This window comes from Blennius ocellaris (assembly GCF_963422515.1).
Source record: "Blennius ocellaris genome assembly, chromosome: 2".
In the NCBI taxonomy this organism is placed as follows: Eukaryota; Metazoa; Chordata; class Actinopteri; order Blenniiformes; family Blenniidae; genus Blennius; species Blennius ocellaris.
The window spans coordinates 24,643,382-24,665,220 of NC_137651.1; the positions used below are offsets into that span (position 1 = coordinate 24,643,382).

The 21,839-nt window shown below is 44.3% G+C and overlaps 1 protein-coding gene across 1 annotated transcript; it reads left to right on the top strand.

The window, feature by feature from the left end:
• The first annotated feature begins 1,138 nt into the window (after nucleotides 1–1,138).
• Nucleotides 1,139–19,678, top strand: LOC308143832 (A disintegrin and metalloproteinase with thrombospondin motifs 8-like). Its single transcript, XM_080514757.1, has 9 exons — nucleotides 1,139–2,082; nucleotides 4,878–5,117; nucleotides 8,190–8,322; nucleotides 8,439–8,606; nucleotides 9,257–9,549; nucleotides 13,289–13,475; nucleotides 14,062–14,234; nucleotides 14,907–15,082; nucleotides 15,754–19,678. Exons 1-9 carry the CDS (start codon nucleotides 1,360–1,362, stop codon nucleotides 16,496–16,498), a joined length of 2,838 nt encoding a protein of 945 aa, XP_080370883.1. The 5' UTR covers nucleotides 1,139–1,359; the 3' UTR covers nucleotides 16,499–19,678.
• Nucleotides 19,679–21,839: the final 2,161 nt, after the last annotated feature.

Genomic DNA, 21,839 nt, shown 5'->3' on the forward strand with positions numbered 1-21,839 from the left:
TTATACAAAGCTAAATGCTGGTCAACAGCGCCACCTGCCTCCGACTCGTCGAACCACCAGCGGCAACACGTATTGTAATCTTTTGTACTCTGCCGCCACCTGCAGGTAAATGTCGTGAAGTGCACCCCAAGGATCATTTGTCCTGTTCAAAGTCGCAATAAATTGAGTCACGGTGGACTGGGCGAGAATAGAATATAATAGAAATACTTTATTCATCCCAGAGCGAACAGATAAGCTGTGAAAGAGTTTGTTTGTGACAAATAAAGGTCTGAACTTGACTTAACAGGCAGCCAAAGGTATTTTGCACCTGCAACAATGATAATAAGAATAAGATTAAAACACACAAGAAGTTAATATAAATGTATGTGAATACATACACTACCAGTCAAAGGGTATATATAAATCAATAAAGCAGGATAATAATTGAATAATATTAAATACTAATATGTACAAGAAGAAATGAGTTCAGCTGTGTAGGACCCCAGAGACCATTTAACGGAACAAGACCACCCACAGGACCCCGAAGAGAAGGATGATTTATCCTTTCTGGAACAATTTCATGGAAATCAGATCTGCAAAATCAAACATGTGGCATACTTCATTAAAAATCACGATCCTTCCTGAATGTTTGTTTTGCGTAAAGACGCACGGCTGCAGGTCGCGTCTGGAACTCCATTCATGTCTTTCTACATTTCTGTGTCAAGTTTTAGTACCAAAAGCGAACACACGTGCGCGCGCGCGCGCGCACACACACACACACACACACACACACACACACACACACACACACACACACACACACACACACACACACACACACACCCGTCCAGCGGTGGTCCTTGTGCCGGGGGATAAAGCAGACTTGGGCCTCCTGCCAGTCACTCACGGCTCCTAAATAACTCCCAGCTATGCGTAAAGTGCAGACGTCCCGCCGCGGCCGTGCGGCGCGCTGTACGTGGTGGTTAATAATAGGAGCACGGTTGTCAAGCTCGTTTGAGGAGAAGGGGGGAGTGTCGGCCCGCTCTCATTGGATCTGTTTTATCCGCGAGTCTCTCGTGAAGTGCGAGTGGGAGGAGAATTTCCAGCAACGAAGGATATCAAAAATAAACCCCCCTCGTGTCCAGGGAAGAGCAGAAAGTATAAATACCCCCGATGTGTCCAGACTGCAGCCGTGCTGTTGAGTGGCACAACAAGACGGACGACAATCAACCAACAGACACTTGGACTCAGCTTCACAGCACTGGGGGAGAATTTAACAAATAAAACATCAATTTGAAAATAATTTCTTCCTTTTTGGACAAGAAGCGCCTCTTACGAGAGATACAAGACACAGAAAGCTTTTATTGTTGAGCGCAGAAGATGTGTGCCACTTTGCGCGTTGCCTGCGTCCTGCTGTGCGCCGTCAACGCGGCACTTGCCTCTACGTTTGAATCAGAGGATGTTGTACCTGTGCGGATAAACGCCAGAGTCCGCGGACGCTTCTGGAAGAGAAGCGAGGAGCAGCCGCGGTTCACCCTCAACGCGTTTGGCAGGGACTTGACTCTGAACCTGGTTCCGGACACCAGCTTCCTAGCGCCGTCCTTCACCGTGGAGCGCGTCGGCGCTTTACGCAGCAGCTCAGGCGCTCAAACTGCCCGCCACGGATCATCGCTGAACCGGACGCAGGAGAGCGCGGAGCAGCTGAGGAGCTGCTTCTACTCCGGCCGCGTGGATCACGATCACAACTCGGTTGTGGCTGTCAGTTTGTGCTCGGGCATCCTGGGCTCCTTCATCACGGAGGGGAGAGAATATTTAATTGAGCCCAAACTCGGCGGCGGCGACGGACTGGGGCCAGATTCTGCCGAGCAGATTCATGTCATCAAGAGGAGGACGCACACCGGGAGCCACACCGTGCCTCTCCGGTTTGATGGCGCGGAGGAGGCGGCCACGGAGGAGAAGCGCGACGGGGAAAGTTTTACGCACGGCCGCAGTGACGCACGGACGGAACCGCGCCGGAGACGCTTTGTTTCCGCGCCCCGGTTCATAGAGACCCTGGTGGTGGCAGATTCCTCCATGACCCACTTCTACGGAGATGAAATAAAGGTCAGACACCATGAACTCACACTTTCCTGCACACACATTGACAGTCACTCAAACAAACCGTTTTGGTTAAATTCCAAAGTTTATTGAGCTGAAGCAGTCCACCTTTCCTCCTCTGTGTTCCCAACGTTCCTGTTGAGTTCAAAATTCATAGCCTAGAAAAGAAAGGGCTTAACAGGGTTTGTACCCCCCCTTCCTGCTTCATAAAACATGTGTTAGGCAAAAGAGGGGGTTTAGGAGGAAATCGGTGGGCTCCCTGTTCTCAAGCTGAGGAAGAGGTCAGGCAACAAAAATGCAAGCAATGCTGATCCACATTCCTCAGGACTTGGTCACGATTTGGCAGCCGAAGCTTCAGCACCATCCGGGAAGATTCACTACTCTGACATCCATTCCTTTCTGTTTTGACTCTCCAGTGGATGAAATGGAGGCGGTCCGGCTGTAGGTCAAATCAAACATCCACCATGTCAGTCAGAAGGTCATTTCAAAGGAGTGCACTGTCCTTCTGTTGTCCACCACCTGTCCCGAGCCAGAGGGGAGATTTAGCGAGACAAAAGTAGGACAAACAGTGAGTGTGTCCCAGTCTGCACCGTCCCGCCTGGTTGTGCTTAACAGGCTCGCCAGCTGCCAAGGCCCTGTGCAGCCTTCAGACAGGCAGAGAGTCAGGCAGACAGCTGGGGCAGGTGGGCAGGTAGCCGGGGGCACGTCACCCTGATTAACGGCCCCCATGTTGACCTGGTTTGGTTCTGAAGTGAGTGACGTGGTGGCTCAACCTGAGGTTCAGCATGCTGGAGTCTGTGTGTCTGTGTCATCATCACCATCATCATCATCATCATCATCCTCATCACTGGGGTAGGGGGGTGGAGTTCGGATGGTGGGTGGCAGTCGGATGAAAATGAGATGATAAAGCAGAAACGGACACTGTGTGTGTGTGTGTGTGTGTGTGTGTGTGTGTGTGTGTGTGTGTGTGTGTGTGTGTGTGTGTGTGTGTGTGTGTGTGTGTGTGTGTGTGTGTGCATATATATATATATATATGCATGTATGCATATTGTGTTATGCGTGTATATGTATATATATATATATATATATATATATATATATATACGGTGCTCAGAGTCACTGAAAATGGCACTTTTTGAAAATAGCTCCAGAGGTGGAACTTTTCCCAACGTCATCGTTGTGTAAATATGTGAAAACACAACTTTTTTGAAAAGGAATCCATCTTCATCGTCTTGCCATACAAATGTCCGTCTCCTCCGTCTGTACGTGTGTGTGTGTGTGGGTGGTTTCGCTTCGAAAACAAACAACAGCTCCCACTAGTGGCCAGCATGAAAAATACACAGTTTTCTGCCATTTCTATAGAAATATAGGGCATTGTGTTCAAAACACAGCCATGTAAACACAAAAAGTTTCAAAAACTAAAATGCTAAATCGATACGTTTCCTCTTAAAACGTTGTCGTATAGACGAGGCCTAACAATGTCAGTGTGTTGCCACAGTTTAGTTATGTGTTTGGTATTGCTCGGTTTGCAGTAAATACACACATATTTCACATTGCTGAGGTTGACCAGCCATTGTTTTGTTTTAATATGTGGACACTTTTTAATTCCTTCCTTCCAGCTGGGTGTTTTTTAAGAGTGTATTTGTTTTCCACGTCGCCACGCTGCCTGGTTCTGGTTTGTTGGTCTGCGGGTTGCAAAAATGAGTTTGCGAACTTCATAAATTCCAAGTAAAAATAAAAACAAATTCCACTCAAAATCATCCGTCACATTTCGAAATGCTCCACAGGAGTGGTCATGGACGACACGTTCACATGTTTCCAGTCAGTGTTTTCATGCAGAATAAAGGGAGATTTGTACTGTAGGTTTTCTTTTTTTTTAAGTCAACAGGATGCTTGTGCTTGTCAAGGTTTGTTCCCGTGTTAAATAACTGCAGTTGTGTTCAAACAACTTTTGGTTTCAAAGACTGCCTGAGTCAAGCGTCTTCTAGAGTTAACGCTTCATACTTTCAGCAAAGAACGCTGAAATCCAAAGTCCTTGTTCCAGTGTGTGTTTGCAAACTGAAGTGCCGCCGCCTTTGAGTTGCTCCAACTGATATCTGTCATTTTGAATCTACTTGTCCCCTTTAATGGCGTCCAGGCGTTTATTCGACCTGGAGGAGATGCGTTCTTCTCCCACAGCAGCTTCAGATGCACCAAACATAAATATACAAGCCCCCCCCCCCCACGTCATGAACCCCCCCCACCAATTTAAAAACCCACTGCTGTTCCTTTTTTAGTGAAAGTGGTCATTCTTTTCCCTCTTAAGGTCGTATGTATGCAACCTTTGATGACAGTTCAAGTGAATCATTTACTGTAAACTATTTGACTGAGGTCCAGGGGCCAGACAGGATGAGGTCCAGGGGCCAGACTTTGTTACATAGATATATAACACTAGATGTGGCCTATCAGATGACCAAGTTAGATTGTCATTACGATTAAACCACCAAGTCCAGTTGAATCTGGAGTCACGACACTCTGGAGGCAAACGTTGTTGTTGTTAGGGTACATTTGCACGATGTCCCCGGCAGCCCCGTTTCAGGCCACTGTGGACAAAACGTGATGGACGTGAGACAACGCAGGGGGACGGGGATGTGGAAACGTAACTGGTGTTTGCCGTGGGGGAAACGGGGCAAACGGGAACATAGTGTAAACCTACCCTTAGTCGTCAAAAAACACAATGAAAACCTTTGCATTGTCACTTGAAAACGTTGCTGCCGCTGTGTCAACTTGTAAACCCTGAACGTTCTCTTCTTCACTCGCAGCACTACATCCTCACCCTCCTGTCCATGGCCGCCCAGCTCTACAAGCACCCCAGCATAAAGAACTCGGTCAACATGGTGGTGGTGAAGATGCTGGTGGTGGAGGACGAGGACGTCGGCCCGGAAGTCTCCAGCAACGGTGGCATGGCCCTGAGGAACTTCTGCTCCTGGCAGCAGCACCTCAACCCGCCGAGCCAGAGGCATCCGGAGCATTACGACACTGCCATGCTGTTCACCAGAGAGGTGAGGCCGTCACAGAGCCGCCCTGGCCTCCGCAGTACGACACTGTCGTCTGCATGCAGGCTTTTAAACGTGGGAAACGTCTGCCCTGTGCCAACAATACTCTCTAAACGCCAACAGTGGGGAGCTGGTTCTGGTCTTTGGGTAAATTAAGGAAGCTGAAAACCAACAGAGACGGAAGAGTTGAAGTCTTTCCAAGCTGGGGAGCCGTCGATACAGGGCAAACAAAGTGGACTTTATGGGTAACAGGAAATCAAACCTTAGGGTTTGAATGGTGATTGGCTCGTTCAGCTTGATTAGTTCATCACGAGGTGACAGCAGACAATATCTCAGGCAGGAAGCTTCTCTATTAGTAAGGTTTGACAGCTCAGTGGGTTGACATGATGACAGGCTTGGTTCTCGACCTGCTCTGGGAAGGAGGAACCAGGAGGAGAACATGTGGGTTTTGTGTTGGATTTGTTGAAGCGTCTTTCAGTCGGGGGAAACAATCATTCACGCACGCCCGGTTTATGTTTGTTTTCCATTTCCGCGGAGACGTGTTTTGAGACGTGGAGGACGGAAGGCTCCTCGTGGATGAGCTAACTTTAGTGCCGCCACAAATCAACCCGACACGATGACGCCACTAAACATGGCCGGGGGAGGAGGGTGCAGCCGGACGCCGGGCCGAAAACCTGTGCAATGCATCCAGCAGTTACAGGACAATTCTGCTACTGCTACTGCTACTGCTACTGCTACTGCTACTGCTAACCTCAAACTCACACTCTGATGCTGGTAGAGGAAACATCTGGGTCGTTTCACGTTGAGCCTTTTTAAGTCTGTAAATGTGCTTCAACCCATACATGTCGCCTCGCATCCGCACGGTTGCTGTTGTGGAAGGTGTACACACACACACACACACACACACACACACACACACACACACACACACACACACACACACACACACACACACACACACACACACACACACACACACACACACACACACACACATACACACACACACACACACACACACACACACACACGCACACACACACACACTGAGCTGCCAGTACAGATGTCTTTCCAATCATTTCAGACTCGATGGCTGTTTAATTTTTTTTTCCGGAGGTGAGGCTGTGGATGTTCTTGTGTCCATCTTTCATATCTGAATGTTTTTTTGAGTAGGATCCAGATTTTTATTCATAACCAAAGATTCATGGAGGATTGTGAAGCCCTCGTCTTTTTAAGAGGCATAACATATTTTGTTTTCGTTTTAAAATAGGGGAATCAGTAATTTATTAATTCATGTCACAAAACTACAAAGTTTAAGCATTTGCATTGTAAAACGTATCATTTATTTAAATTTTTTTTTATTAGTATTTAAAAGTCTTAAAATATTGAGGGGCTATGGGCACGTTGAACACCAGCATCTTGTTTCCAATAATGCAAAAGTTAAGCTCGCAAAATCATCAGCGGGAGGAAAAACGGCGCTGCTTAAGGCGACAGAGAAAGATTAATTTGTCCACAAAAAGAAAGAGTGCACTGAGAGAGTTGCTTAGAATATGACTTAATCTTAGTAATGGACAAAATTAGAGCTGAATGCTTCTTTTATGTTTAAAAACCAAAGAATAAAAGTTTTAAACTGTTCAAACTGAAGCTGCAGTATCAACGAGGTATCGTGGCATTCAATAAGTACGGTACTCATATAGGAACTTGGTATTGGCGAGTAGCTCGTACTTTTACTCGCCCTTTAAAGTAGTGGCATCGGTGCGTCCCTTGTTATTACAATATACAACAACATCATATTTACCTGATATCTTTCAAGCCGACTGCCTCTATTTGATATACTAACGCAGGGGTGTCAAACTCATTTTAGTTGAGGGGCCACGTCAACCTAATCTGACCTCTGGAGGGCCGAACAAGTCAAACATAACATATTAAACTGCAGATATGGACAAATGCAAAGTCTTTCCTTCTTTTGATTCTTTTGTAACCGCAAGAATTTGCCAGTCTATTCTGAAATATACATATTAACCGAAATCAGATATTATTATATTTGCAAAAAAAAAAACCAAGGTCACCTGTATCTGGATATCGTATTTTTATTCAGGATTAAAACAATTTCTCATCATCTGTAAATTGTTTTGAGTTTACGTGTCTAAAGTATCATTTCACATAAGTTGGACTCATTGTTTATTGTGAAAGGTGTTGCATCATGTGACCTCCACAGATGCATTAATGTTGGGAGTCAAACTCTGACCAAGGGTGGTTTTGAATGTCCTTTTTGCCAATCTAGTGTTTTTAGATCAGCCTTTGTCAGTTTTCATTTTTACACTTCAAAATCACATGGCGGGCCGGATTAGATCGTCTGGTGGGCCGGTTCTGGCCCCGGGCCGCATGTTTGACACCCCTGTACTAACGTCTTTATCTCTACAAATATTAAAAGTTTTCTCACCACATTCTCTTATTATTGTGAGAAATTTCAGATTGAGGAAGGTATTGCTTAAGACTGTGCTGAGTGTCCACAACAGCAACCTAATCTGATGTGAATGAAATAGTTTGGATCCAGTACAAATATGCGTTTTAGTTCAGGGGGGAATTTTCCACGGCGCTGGAGGAGCTGAAGCAGAGGCGCCGAGGTCAAACTGCAGCTCCTCTTCCCCGATCATGTGCTCACTTTCAATGGTTTGTCAGAGTTAGTTGTTGTGGTTGTTTGATGACATCACGGACCATGGTGGGGGCAGAGGGGGGTGATTACCTCATCTTTTTTCCACAGATGATCATCTTTGCCATCTTTGCCGGGGTTTTATAATGTCTGGGAACCGTGTTAAAAAAAAAAGATGGAAATGAGCATTTTTGCTATAATCTGGCATATTTACACTGTTTACAGATGTTCATTAATATGCACTGTCCCTATCAAATAAACTAATAAATAAAATCTTATTGGCAAAAGAAAAATCCCAGTAAAATGAAGAAGAGCTGACCATCATCTGCGTAACTGTTTTCATCGTGGGTCATTTTATTTCGTGTTGAACGACATCATCGCGTGTCCCACATTTAACACTTTTCTGTTTGCCCGTTTGCTTGCAGGACATCTGTGGACAGAAGAGCTGTGACACTCTGGGTGTGGCCGACGTCGGGACGATGTGCGATCCCAAGAGGAGCTGCTCCGTCATCGAGGACAACGGCCTGCAGGCCGCCTTCACCGCTGCGCACGAGCTGGGTGAGTTCTGGCTTGCCGCTCCGGTGGGGAGGTGAGGGCGGGGGGGGGGGGGGGGGGGGGGGGGGGGGGGGGCTAATGGGCAGGCAGACGTCTGAATGTTGCGTCCTCTGCTCCAGGTCACGTGTTGAGTATGCCCCATGATGACTCCAAGACCTGCGAGAGGCTGTTCGGGGATCTGGGCGGACACCACCTGATGGCTCCTCTGTTCGTCAAACTCAACATGACGGCGCCGTGGTCGCCCTGCAGCGCCCTCTACATCACCGAGTTCTTTGACAACGGCCACGGTAAGGGAGCGTTTCAGCTCAGAGACCTTCTACCGCCACGCTCCTCTTAGCTATTCCTCGGGTTGAATGAAACACTTCATCTTCCCCTGAATTAAGACTTTCCTGCATGTCGCTCCCCTTAGGTTACCGGTTGTAAGGTTAGTTTATCTCGACCCAGACTCCGGGAACCTCTCTCCTCGCTTTCACCTCTTGTTGCTCCTTCTTGGCCATGGTGTATTGTTGCAGTTTGTAGTGTTTGTGTCACTGTTAGACCTATCAGTGAACCTTCTTTTCCACTGAGTCATACTATGGACTTCTTCCTGTTCTCCGCCTCCTCAGCCAAAAGCAACAGCTGGTGTCAGCAAAATATGGTCTTTATCAGTTGGAAAATGTCTCCAATGAAAACTCATGTGGCTGAGAATGTTCATTCCCCAGTGCTGATGTCACCGACGACTGCAAACGAAATGCTTGTTGAATGTAACGAAGGCTCATCAGAGGAAGCGATAAACATATTCGGATTCCCAGCATAAAGTTAACCAACTTGCCTCCAATAGTTTCCCCCTGTTGTCACGCCGCACAAAGAGCAGCACATTTGCCACTGTCGCACTGATGCGAAGTGTGTAATCTCCGTAAACGGGGGTTTGATGGGCGTCTTTGTGCCGTGTTGACAGGGGACTGCCTGCTGGACGTCCCGGACAGCTCTATGCCCCTCCCCAGAGAGCTCCCAGGCTCCAGGTACAGCCTGGACCAGCAGTGCCAGCAGACCTTCGGAGAAGAGTTCATGCACTGCCCCAACACCTCGGAGAGCGACGTCTGCAGCCAGCTGTGGTGTCAAGAGGACGGGACGTTGCAGTGCTCCACCAAGAATGGCAGCTTGCCCTGGGCTGACGGCACCCCCTGCGGCCCCAACGGCACCTGCCTCCACGGTGCCTGCACGCCCACCCAGGAAGTGATGCAGCCACCGGTAAGGCCGCACTCTACAGCTGTTGGTAGAAAAAAAAGAATCCATGTAGAAATTACAGCATTGATGCCAATACCAGGATCTTGTACTCGCCCCAAAAAACCCGATGAGTATTACATGACATTGTTTGTCTGTAACGTCGCAACGCAGCGATGCAAGAGAGCACAAGGGACTTCCACGGTTTGGAGAGTCTTTAATATTAATGACAATGACAAAAGTGAGACAGGCTGTAAATTATGTTCTGATGACATATCAAGGGGATGTGAAAGATAGTTCGTACAAAACCAGCAACTTATCATCAGTGATGTTGAGACCAGCAGAGTTTAGCCCGACGTCGCCCATGAGTTTAACTGTTCAGTGGATCCAGGAGGATTTGACATGCTACATGCTACATGCTACATCCTACATGTTAAATAGTTTCAGGCCTCACACACCAGCTATGCTGCATGCTAAAGATGATTAAAGTATCGATTGTGTATAGAATATGAATTACACTTAAAGGCATTTGGTACATAATCATATTGGTACTTGGTATCACCAAGTTGCTAAAGGTTAGCACTCGTACTTGTAATCAATCTTTAAAAAAGCGGAATCAGCGAATTATAACCTTTTAATATTGACAAATCTAAATTTTCCCCTTTAGTTTTGTTGTGAAATTGTAAGAGAAAGTCCCAAAAATTAAAACATTAATTTCAGAACTTAGAAAATCTGGCAATGAGTCTAAAAAAAATAAAATAAATGAATTTCAGTACTTCACAAGCAGCTAATTCGCTGGTTTTCACAGCTTCATCGTTGAGCTCTCAGAATAAGTGTTACTGCCACCCGCTGGTCACTTCTGAGTCTCAGTTTTATGTTCGGACCTCCACTCTTATTGAAAAAGTGTGACCCCCAGTGGACAAACCTGGAACTGCATTGTCTCTCTTCACAAGGTGACCTCGTGGGCCGGATTGAAGCATATTGTGGGCCTCTGGCTCGGTTTTTTTATCGTGGCGCCAAAACGTTTAGGCAAATCTTCATCCCACGTGTGGAAACTTGAATCAACTGGCAGCAGCAGTGTCCGACGCTCACTTTTAGTTTTGTTCACTCCTGCAACTTGTTCCTTACATATAAGATGAAGCATTTTTTTTTTTTTTTTTTGCGGTAAACATATATAATGATATTACACATGAATCATTCACAGCTCAGATCAAAGCTGATCTTCACACACTTGAACAGACAAAACTGGGATTGAAAAGAAAGCTTGACTTTATCCATGCATCCAAACATGTTCTATTTCCACTGATGCAGTTCAGGGTGACGGTGAGCTGAACCAGTCTGGTACAATCAAACACATTTACGTTCACAGCTCTGGTCAATTTTGGGTCACCAATGACACTTGAATACATGTTTTTAAAACTCATGGCCTGAACTACAAACTACTGCTCTTGCACATCACGTTTTCGTTTATGTTTGATCAAATTAAAAGAATTTACATTCTACCTACCCGACATGCACGCAGATCAACGAAAATCAAGTGAACATATAATGTATATTCACTTGTGAGATGAAGCTTCTCTGTGCGTCTTTGCAGTTGCACCTTGTTGCACCTTGTTGCATCTTGCCTCACATGCTCAGAAACGCTCCGGTTAGTCACTTCCTCCGAGACGCACCGAGACACTGGCAGTAATAAAACTTTGCAGCTGATTTACAGGGAATGTAAGAAAACATGGAGGCGATTCACACACAGCCTGCAGCGTCACAGCCGCTGATCTGAAACAGATTCTTTCACACCAGATGTCAGAATGTTTGACTGGATGTGAGGATTCAATCAGACGCTGATGATCTACTTGAATGTGTCTAGGTCTCAACAAAAAAATTATGAAAAAGGACGTTTCAACCCTGACAATACAGCCGACACATTGAGAATACCCTTGTTTGATATGATTCTTAGTGAGTTCACTTTTTTGTCACTGTTTTGTTTCCTAATCGTTGTATTTTTCACTTTTTTTGTCAATTCTTTTTAAGTATTGTTGTGATCAATAACATAATACTTGCCAATGCCTAATAGTTTTTCTATTTTTCTATTCCATATTATGGAATACATCTATAACGTAATGCTTATAATGTAATAGAAATAGTTAACATATTTTTAAACTCCCATTGAGGCGGTGCTGCATAGTGAGTATCTATAATCTGAAACACGTGTTTCTGATCGGCAAACTCCACAAAATCAGCTGTGTTATTTATATGCACTATAGGGAAATATATTATAGGGATTACAGGACGAGTACTAACCTTTAGCTACTACAAGTACTTATTAAATGCTATAAAGCCCAGTTTATGCGCCATGCACAAACAATATTTGAAGGCAAACCACCTCCACACAGGCTCTGTGCTACACACACATTCTGTACTTTGATTATGTGTAGCATCGCTGCTGTTTGAGCCCCGAAACATTTTAGCATGTAGCATGGCTCGGAGTTATGTGCTGAGCATTTCAACGAATGAGTAACATCGGACTGTCTCTGCTGTTGCACAATCTCTTTCTCCTCCTCTTGATGTTTTGTCAGAACACAATGTACAGTCTGTCTGACGTTTGTCATTCTCATTAATATTAATATTAATTAATATCTCTTGTGTACCTGCTGACCAATGTCATCACAAAATACTCACCACGTTGCATCAAGGAGGTCTCATGAGTAGGAGTACTCCTTGCAGTATCGGATCCAATACCGGATACTAGTATCGGTGCCTCCCTAATATATTACACTATGTCTGCTTATTACATTTTTTATGTTTTTTTTTTTTTTTTTATGGCGTCCAGAGAAAAACCACAACACAGAGTGAACATACAGACTGTGAGCTGATTTTGCCTCAAACTAAGACGGCAGCACAGTGAAGTCAAAGTCAAAACATGCATGACCTATTTTCTAGTGTTTGAGAAGTCTTGAGAAAACCCAGCATCTATTAAAACCACCTGACCGAAAGCTCTGCAGTATTTAAGATGTTGTTTTAGCTTTTTATGAGCCACCAAAGACAAAAGTTTGATCAAAAATCCACTGGTTTCAGTTTTGCCTGTTGGATTGTGGAGATTTGTTTCTGCTGTCATTATTAACGCGTCGACCATGAGCTTGAATGAAAAGTGAACAGTTCATACTTTAGAGTCTCTGTTAATTCAGTCATCTGCTTTCTTTCTTTCTTTTTTTTTTTAAACATTCGTACATGTCAGGGTTGGACTTTAGCTCCCTGATATCTTCTCCTCGTGTTCTGAACACACGTCTGTTTATGAATCCAGACGCGTTGGCAGCGGAGACATTAGCTGGTCCAAACTCATAAAACCTCTGGAAAGGACGCCCACGCAAGCAAACACACACACACGCGCACGCACGTGCTCAGTTTTCGCCGTACGGGGAGCTTGCAGCATGGCAGCTTCCAGTAGCGGTGAGTGACACACGTGGCAGGAATGTGGGCAGAGGCAGACGGCGGGCGCGTGCCGAACTTCAACACAGATTTAGCCTGGAGTCGCGGCTCGCCAGCGCGCTGTGAGGCCTCGCAGCCAGGAGCCCAGACTGCGGTTTAGGCTGAGCAACTGAGATTGTTGTTGGCTCCCAGCGCCAACCGACTCCTCTGATTGCCTCTTGTGTGTGTGTGTGTGTGTGTGTGTGTGTGTGTGTGTGTGTGTGTGTGTGTGTGTGTGTGTGTGTGTGTGTGTGTGTGTGTGTGTGTGTGTGTGTGTGTGTGTGTGTGTGTGTCCTGAGCGCAGGTGGTTGTGGACGGCGGCTGGAGCTCGTGGGGTCCGTGGCAGCAGTGCTCCCGGACGTGCGGCGGCGGCGTGGAGTTCTCCTACAGGGAGTGCGCCGACCCCGTGCCCCAGAATGGAGGGAAGTACTGCGAGGGCCAGAGGGTGCAGTACCAGTCCTGCAACATCCACCCATGTGACAACGGCCAAGGTGAGGATTCCTCCTCCTCCTCAAAAGCCAAATTGCGCCTTTTTAAGAGTTGAATTTAAGTAGAGCCTAATTGTTTGTACTAATTTGGTAAATGGATTTCACTTATACAAGCAATTTCTCACTAGTCCAACGGTCATTGAAACACTTTACATTGTTAGTTACAGTCACTTTTTTTTTTGTAATGAAGCCACACAGCGAACAATAACAATGGCAGTACACTGACATCGGTATGGACACACGACAAAATGTAATGAATCTAAAAACTTTAAGGATTCCAGGGAGGAAAGTATTTTCTGTGGCAGATCCTCCCTTCAGAAAGATTTCCTACAATTAACAAATGAATAAGTGATGATCACTCGGAATGCTGTTGTGTAAAACATTCTTCAAGTATTTTGGAATTTTCTACAACATGTTTATGGAGTGTCAGTATATTTCTAAATTTATAGGAGGTTCCAGTAGTTTCAGTCTGACCCTTTAGGCCTTTTAAGGTCAATATCAGTGTCGTTTCTACTTGATTGTAGAAGTGGAATAATGAATAGATTGTTTTTGGGAGGTGTTTTTTTAAGTTTGAGTCTTTCCCTTTCAGATAAGAGCTTCAGAGAGGAACAGTGTGAGAAGTACAACAGCCTGAACTACCTGGACTATAATGGCAACATGAAGCAGTGGATACCGAAGTATGCTGGAGTTTCTCCCAGAGACCGATGCAAGCTGTTCTGCAGGGCCCGGGGAAGCAGTGAATTCAAGGTTTTTGAATCCAAGGTGCAGTGTTCTTCCGGTCTCCGCTGATAAGATTCATTATTCCGTCATAATTAAATGAACTGCCGCTTGTTTGGTGTCACTTGTGGAGCCCAAGTTCAAATTGAAGTAGAAGAAGAAAGAGGATGGCAACTCGTAGTGCACAATATCCCGCAAATTTACTGTTATTCACATCAACACGCGCCGCATACTAATCAAAATAGATATTTCTGACATTTGCATTTATGGCCTGCAAGATCATTTTAAATTGACTGAAAGAAAAATGTTATTAATCTTGATTAGATCATAGAAAATGTGCCATTAACTCATTAAATAAAATGATTTACCTAACTCTTCATTCCCACACAGTGTGTAGTGTCTAGCTAGCTTTCACAAGAGTGAGTACTTTGTGCAGTATTAGGCACTATACCCGTACCGGTGCATCCCGAGTAAATACCCCTTTTGCTCTGCTTTAACCTCTGATGACCAACCAATGTGCTTGAAGGTCGGTTGGGAATTGTATCCTCAAGCTTGTAGTGCCGAAATGTGTTCTCCTGACTTATCAAGCCTTGTCATATCTGGAAGTCATGATCAGATCCACAATGTGATCACCATTTCTGTGGTCAGACGTTGCCGTCACTTTTACCAGAGATCTTTGGTTGCTTGTTAACCGACATCTGTTGGCTTTCCCTGCAGGTGACCGACGGGACGACCTGCGGCCCGGATACCACATCAGTGTGTGTCCAAGGCCAGTGTGTGAAGGCCGGCTGCGACCAGGTGATCGGATCCAGTAAAAGGGTGGATAAGTGTGGAGTGTGCGGGGGAAGCGGACTCACCTGCAGGAAGATTACCGGGTCCTACAATAGAGCAACGTGAGTGCTCGCCAGAATTGCTGTTCGGTACATCTCAACCCAAGAGGACTTGTACTGCAGGTCCTTAGAAAAAAAACTAGAATCTACTGCAAAGCCTCAAAGGAATCTCAGATCAATAAATGACACCTGAAAGGGTTGGAAACGGCAAAAGTACCTGTAACTGTGCCACCTTGTTCAAAATTAAGATGATCTTACTCCTGATTAGGGACAGTTTTTTTAAAGGAAGAGTACGAGTAGCTTTTGGCTACGTGCCGATATTGGGTACCGATGGAAGTACTCATTAAAAGTCATCAAGCCTAATTCATACTCCACACACAAATGATCATGTGTAGTCATGTCTCGGCACTACAGGACTCAATGAACAGTTAAATTAATGAGTGATGTCGGGCTGGTTACTGGTGTTTGGTCAGAGTAGCACAGGTTTAAAACAACACCCAAAACATCCAATGAGTACTTTTCATTGGTAATTCCAATAAAGTAGTCCAAGGTAACTTTGAGAAGGTCCCAGATGGTGGGGGGGGTACTTTGCCTCCTCTGAAGTTTTCAAAATTAGATCATATCAGACACACATACATTTTGTCTTAACTCTTAAATCTGTATATTGCCCAAATTGGTGTTTTTGTTTGCTCTGAATATTGGAGTCTGAACCGTGTCTCTCTTTTCTCCATCAGCTATGGATACAGCGATATCGTCACGATTCCCATCGGTGCCACAAATATCGACATTAAACAGCGGAGCCACAGAGGAATCAAACATGACGGGAACTACCTGGCGGTAAAGAGGGAAGCTGGAGCTTATATCCTCAACGGTAACTACTCGGTGTCCACGGTGGAGCAGGACATCCCTGTGCTGGGCGCAGTGCTGAAGTACAGCGGCTCCTCCACCACTCTGGAGAGGATTCAGAGCTTCCGGCAGCTGAAGGAGGCCATCACAGTCCAACTGCTCGCCACTGCCGGTGACGCCAACCCTCCAAAGGTCAAGTATTCCTTTTTCATCCCCAGAGACGTGACCTTAAACAAATCCAAGGAAAGGAGCAGCTTGTCGCCCTCGATGCACATGATCCCTCCGTTGGGGATGCCGGAGTGGGTTCTGGGAGAGTGGTCCGAGTGCTCCAAGAGCTGCGGCTCCGGCTGGTCCAGGAGGAACGTGGAATGCAGGGACAGTGACGGCTTCCTCTCCAGCCAGTGCGACACAGACCTGAAGCCCGCGGACATCAGGCCGTGTGGGGATCTGCCGTGTCCCATATGGCAGATGGGCCCGTGGTCTTCCTGCTCACGAACTTGTGGCCAGGGGGAGCGGCGCCGCAGCATCTTCTGCATAGACTACACCGGGAAGACTGTGGAGCCGGAGAAATGCGATCCCAAGAAGATCCCAGAGCCGGTCTCCGGAGACTGTTTCAACCACGACTGCTTATGAAGAACCAGGTTACCATCGACTCTGAGTGCACTCGCCAACTGATGGATTACAGGACAGGTCCCGGGGCCCCATGGCTGAAGCAGAAGAACCACAACTGGTACAAAGGAAAAAGAGACACAGAAATACTACAATTACACTCAAAACAGGAGATGCCAGAAGTACACAAAGAGCCTCAAAAGGGTCCAGAGAAATAGACGATTCCAACAAGATACAAGATTGAGACTCAAAAAAATGTGAAAGAAAATCCTGCAACTTCAAATCAAGGCTTACAAGGACATCAAATGAAACAAAATACCACATTTAACGGCATAAAAGCATCTACTTATTGAAATTGAACATACCAACAGATGCAGGACAACACTAGCATGATTTTGTTTTGTTGAAAATCTGAAAATTCCTGATTTTCCTTCAAAAAAATACTGTTTGATGTGATTAGAAGTCTTCTTGTGGGTCTTTTGGGATCTTCCAGGTGTTAGGAAGGGTCATAGTAAACCAGAATATTGTTTCAATCATCCATGTTACCATCTTGTTCCATTGAGGGCTAAAACCTGAGTAAATTCCTGTCGTCTTTTCTTGACATTTGACAACCACTATAATAATTTGAAACGTTGGAAATCTACCTCAAGCTGTGCAGTGATTTGAAACTGAATTCACCACTGTTTTCCTCTTTTTTTACCTTCATGAGCTGATTTACAGTCACTTTGGTCTGGATGTATAATGGGTGTTGGTAAAAAGCAACATTGAAGATTGAAAACACCTAATCGGTGTGAACTCCTTTTGAAGTAAATTCTATCGTTTGAATGCGACTCAGCAGATTGGTGGTAGTACTCTCAGTGAGAAGGTTTCTTAGCAGTAGTAGTTGTAAAGTTGAGTGAAGACGAGATGAGAGCTGATGGGAGACTTTAAGGTGATTCAGTAATAGGTTTTTCTTTTCTGGGCCAAATATGACCAAAAACAGTGTTTAACATCGAATTTCCTTCATTGATTGAGATTTTCCTTCAGATTCCTCCAAAAATCAACAAGACGTGATCATTGATTATCACAAAATGTCCTGAGCCACTCCTGTGTCAGACCTGCGATAGATTACACACTGGATGAAGGAATGAATGAGCTTTCCTTCATCCATCTTCTATACCACTTAATCCTGTTAGTTCAGGGTGCTGGAGTGAATTCCAGATTACTATGGGCGAGGACAGGACACTGTGGACAGGTCTCCAGTCCATCATAGAACAAAGAAAGACACTCATATTTACACCGAGAGACAATTTAAAGTCACAAAATAACCTCACTTGCTTTTGGACTGTGGGAGGAAACCACCACAATCCCTAACCCTACCCCACCGTGTGGCTCATTATCATTTCTTTTACTTTTTTGTTGTTGTTTTTTTTTCCTCAGAAAGCCAAACTATGTTGACCACCATAACGGTTATGAAGGTAGTAAATAAGGAAAACCTCCAAAGTGTTGAAGACTTCTCATAACAGTCACTGTTCATGCTCTGTACAGAAGCTAGGCGAAGTTGTGGTGTGTGTGTGTGTGTGTGTGTGTGTGTGTGTGTGTGTGTGTGTGTGTGTGTGTGTGTGTGTGTGTGTGTGTGTGTGTGTTTTCTCCAGAATATCAAGCTTTCCAGTCCCTCTTCAAAAGAACTGAACTTTGTGGTCAGTCTCCCAGAGTTAGTGGTCGCTCACTGCGGAGCGAGAACAACGCCACCAAACCTCAAACCCCCAGCACCTCCGCAGAACTCCCTCCAAACCCTTCCAGCTGTTATTGACGTTAAAAACTATGGAGACTTCGACGCCTCTGGAGAATGTGCTATTCTGTGATCTGAGACGAATGTTGTTCATGATCGAAATTAGCCTTGTGGTCAGACCACGCACTGACACGTCATCAGACTTGAAGAAGTGGCGCTTGTAGCCAACGTCAAATCCAGTACTGATCTGTATGCGTAGAATTCATAGAAACTAAAAACCCTGTTTACACGGCAACCAGTTCAAGTGAAGAATGCAATTTTGGGTGTCCAAAAATCCGCAAATGGTGCTCAGAGCCATTAGAAATGCAACTGTTTGAGGACGAGCTCAGACACCTTTGTCCTGCAGACACGCAAAAATAAGACTTTCTCCGTCCTGAGTAGGCGGTGGAACCCTGCTAGTAAATGAACAAAAAGTTAATCTGCCCATGCGTGAGTAGATGGACTTTAACACACATGGCGGCCTCCAGAGCGCCATGGCTCCTCTTCCATCTTTTCCAGGGACTTGGTGGCTTTATAGTTGAGAGTTGCCTGGAATCACGATCCAACTGTCCATTTGAATGTCCTTGTTCTCGCCAATGTCAATATGTATAGCATATTATATTCTGTGTGAATGTATGTGTGGGGTTTCAATACGAAAAAAACAACCCACAGCAGCCACTAGTGGCCTGGCATGCTAACTACACAGTTTTCAGTGTTTCGACATGGACATCGATTTTAGGACGCCGACGTGTATAATGCTGAACTTTTCTGAAACGAAAATGCAAAAATGTTGCGTCTTCACTTGAAGCGTTGCCGTGTAAACGAGATCTAAATTGTGAGTTTACACATGTGTGTAAAGACCCGTAGAGAAGATAGAGTGGTCGTTACTGATCAGGAAAACCTCCAACAAAGAATTTTCCTCTGCCGCCAAGTTAAATTTGAAAGCCTTTCTTAGTCTGGTGAATCGCGATGCAGTTGACACTATGTGCAGATGCAACAAGTGTTGGTTTGGAGGTGTTAATACTAAGTTAAGTGATAAGCATACTATCCATCTTATGTATGAAAAATAGCTAAGTTTATTCACTATGGCACCATATGGTCACAATTGTTTTCAGTCTCTTGTATGTATATATGATGTCTTCATTCCTGTTGTTAATTGACAGTATGCTATAAAAGATGGAGTAATAGGCTTATATCCCTTCAGTGAAGGACCATACTTTTCTATTATTACAGCTTCCTTTTAAGCTATTTATTTTTTTGTAAAGTTTTTACTTTGGATGTGTAATTAACTTGGCAGATGCTGCTGTCTTTTGACGTTTTTCTTTGTCTATAAAGTGGTTAAATAAACACATGTCAATACCTGGTGCTCCGTTACTGTGTATCCGCCATGACATCCCAAGAGAAACATGTCTAATCCTAATCCAAATAAGCTGGGACAATGTTTTTTTTTTTTTTTTTTTTTAATGTAAATAAAATTACTGCAAAAAAGTGCAACTCTGCTGATGTCTTTCTTTACTCAAATACTGCTTAATATTGCTAATATAAAACAGTAGCTCACCTTGTTGTGGTTCATTTAATTTTTGTAGATTTCTACACTTTGCAATGTGCGATCAAAAGACTGAAGCAGGTACAGTGAAGTCGAGAAAGATCACAATTTTCAGGAGATTGCCATCTAAGTCCTTACCACACTCCTCGTTTCGCTAAATCACATTTTAATCAATTCAATAGCAGCCCAGTTATTATTAAGAGGGTTTCTGCTCCTAGCATCTGTAGAGCAGCTGCTATCAAACCTTGTTGCTTTTATTCACAGCCAGAAGCAGGATATTGTGGAATTTTGACATTTTGGCAACAGATATAATTAGGAAATAAAGTGAAGTGTTGAAAGACAGGACAGGATTTGAATGCACACCGCTCAGTTTGGCTTTCAGATTCTTCAAGTCTAATACTTAACATACAAATCAGTACGGCAATACATGCAGTGATGATCTAATACTAATACGATAATAATCATACTTGGCAATTTTACATTTTCACAGTTTGCCATGTTTTTTTTTTTTTTTTTTTACAATTTCTGATCTTTGCCAAGCTGTAATTTCTAAAAACAACCAAGTTGAAAAGGTCATCATGCATTTTCAGACACTAGAGATTGTTAGTTTTCAGAAGCCTTTGCCCCCCCCATAGTTCCATATTGGCCTCTGGCCCGGGGACTAACTATCGACTGAGCCACGCCCCCTAAATATGCCAATCAAAGAAAGAAAGTATATTTTCTAATGCAAACTATGTCTAGTAGAATGTCTTTCCAAATCTGTGTACTCACAATTGTTGAATTGACGTTGCATTGATTTCACCCTGTCTCTATGCGATTTTCCAATCCAAGACCATTTTCCTCTGGGGCTTAAACTTCAGTATGGGGATAAGAGACCCCAGGATGTTGGGCACAAGTGACCTAAATGACTGTCCAGGTTGGGTTGGAATGCAGCGACGAGGACGCCGTGTTTAGAAAGGATCACAAAGACCAGACGGTATAAAACCTGCAGCGTTCAGAGCACATGCTAGAGTTGGCCCATTGAATGACACTGAAACTGCACTGAAGGTCAGACTGATGGAATTCCTTCAGGTTTGGCAACTTATAAAAACAGGGTGAGGCACTTTTCATTGGTGGTTTTACAAAGTCAAGCCTTTTTACCATGATCATTAAAAACGCACACTGGAATGTTCTGGAATAAAGAAACATGAAAACATTCTCAGTGGTGGTTAGGAAACAAAATCAAATAAATATTTAATGTCTCTTCGCCTCAACATTCACAACTGGCTGAGACAAATGTAAGATGTGATGTAAATCACAAAGCTACAACATGGCCATGTGATCATAGACATCTCAATGCTTGAGCTATTAGTCCGTTATAACCAAGTAAATATTTGTCAGAAAGGAGCAAGTCATTTCGGTTAATTTATCAGAGATATAGAATAAAAAATGCAAATTAGATGCAAAATTACAAGAAACAGAAATTAAGTGCTCAATAGAAATCCTATAAAATGACTCACAAAAATATGGTGACAAGAAATGTAAAACAATTACAAAGTTAAAGAACAACTTAAGGAAGACATAAATCTGGACAGAAACGTTCCAAAAGATAGTAAATATTACAGAAAAATACAGAAAACACCTCAAAGGACAAAAGCGTAAATATATAAAAAACACAACAGAACTCTAAAAATCCCTAAAGACAGCTTTTAAGACAAGAAAATTAACACGTACAGACTCACTGTCTTACTGCTAATTATACGAGGCCAAATTTTATCTATTGGTTTGATCACAAGAGAAATTATGTCGAGTTGGATAAGTGGTTGCTGTTACATACCACCGTGACCGGTGTTTATGTGGGTGTGTCACAACAGTGACGTGTACCTGTCTTTGCTGTTTGTAAAAAAGCCCGCACTCCTGATGGATGCTGGGAAAAGTAGTTTAGTTAAATAAAGCCGTTGTTCGAAGGTACACAGTCGTGGTCCTCCTACTTAAAACATAATATTGGCGACGAGGATGGAGTTTTTTCCACTTTCACCACTTTCTGCGTTCCTCGCTTTGCCGGGCGAGCCGCCGATCCGAGTCTTTTC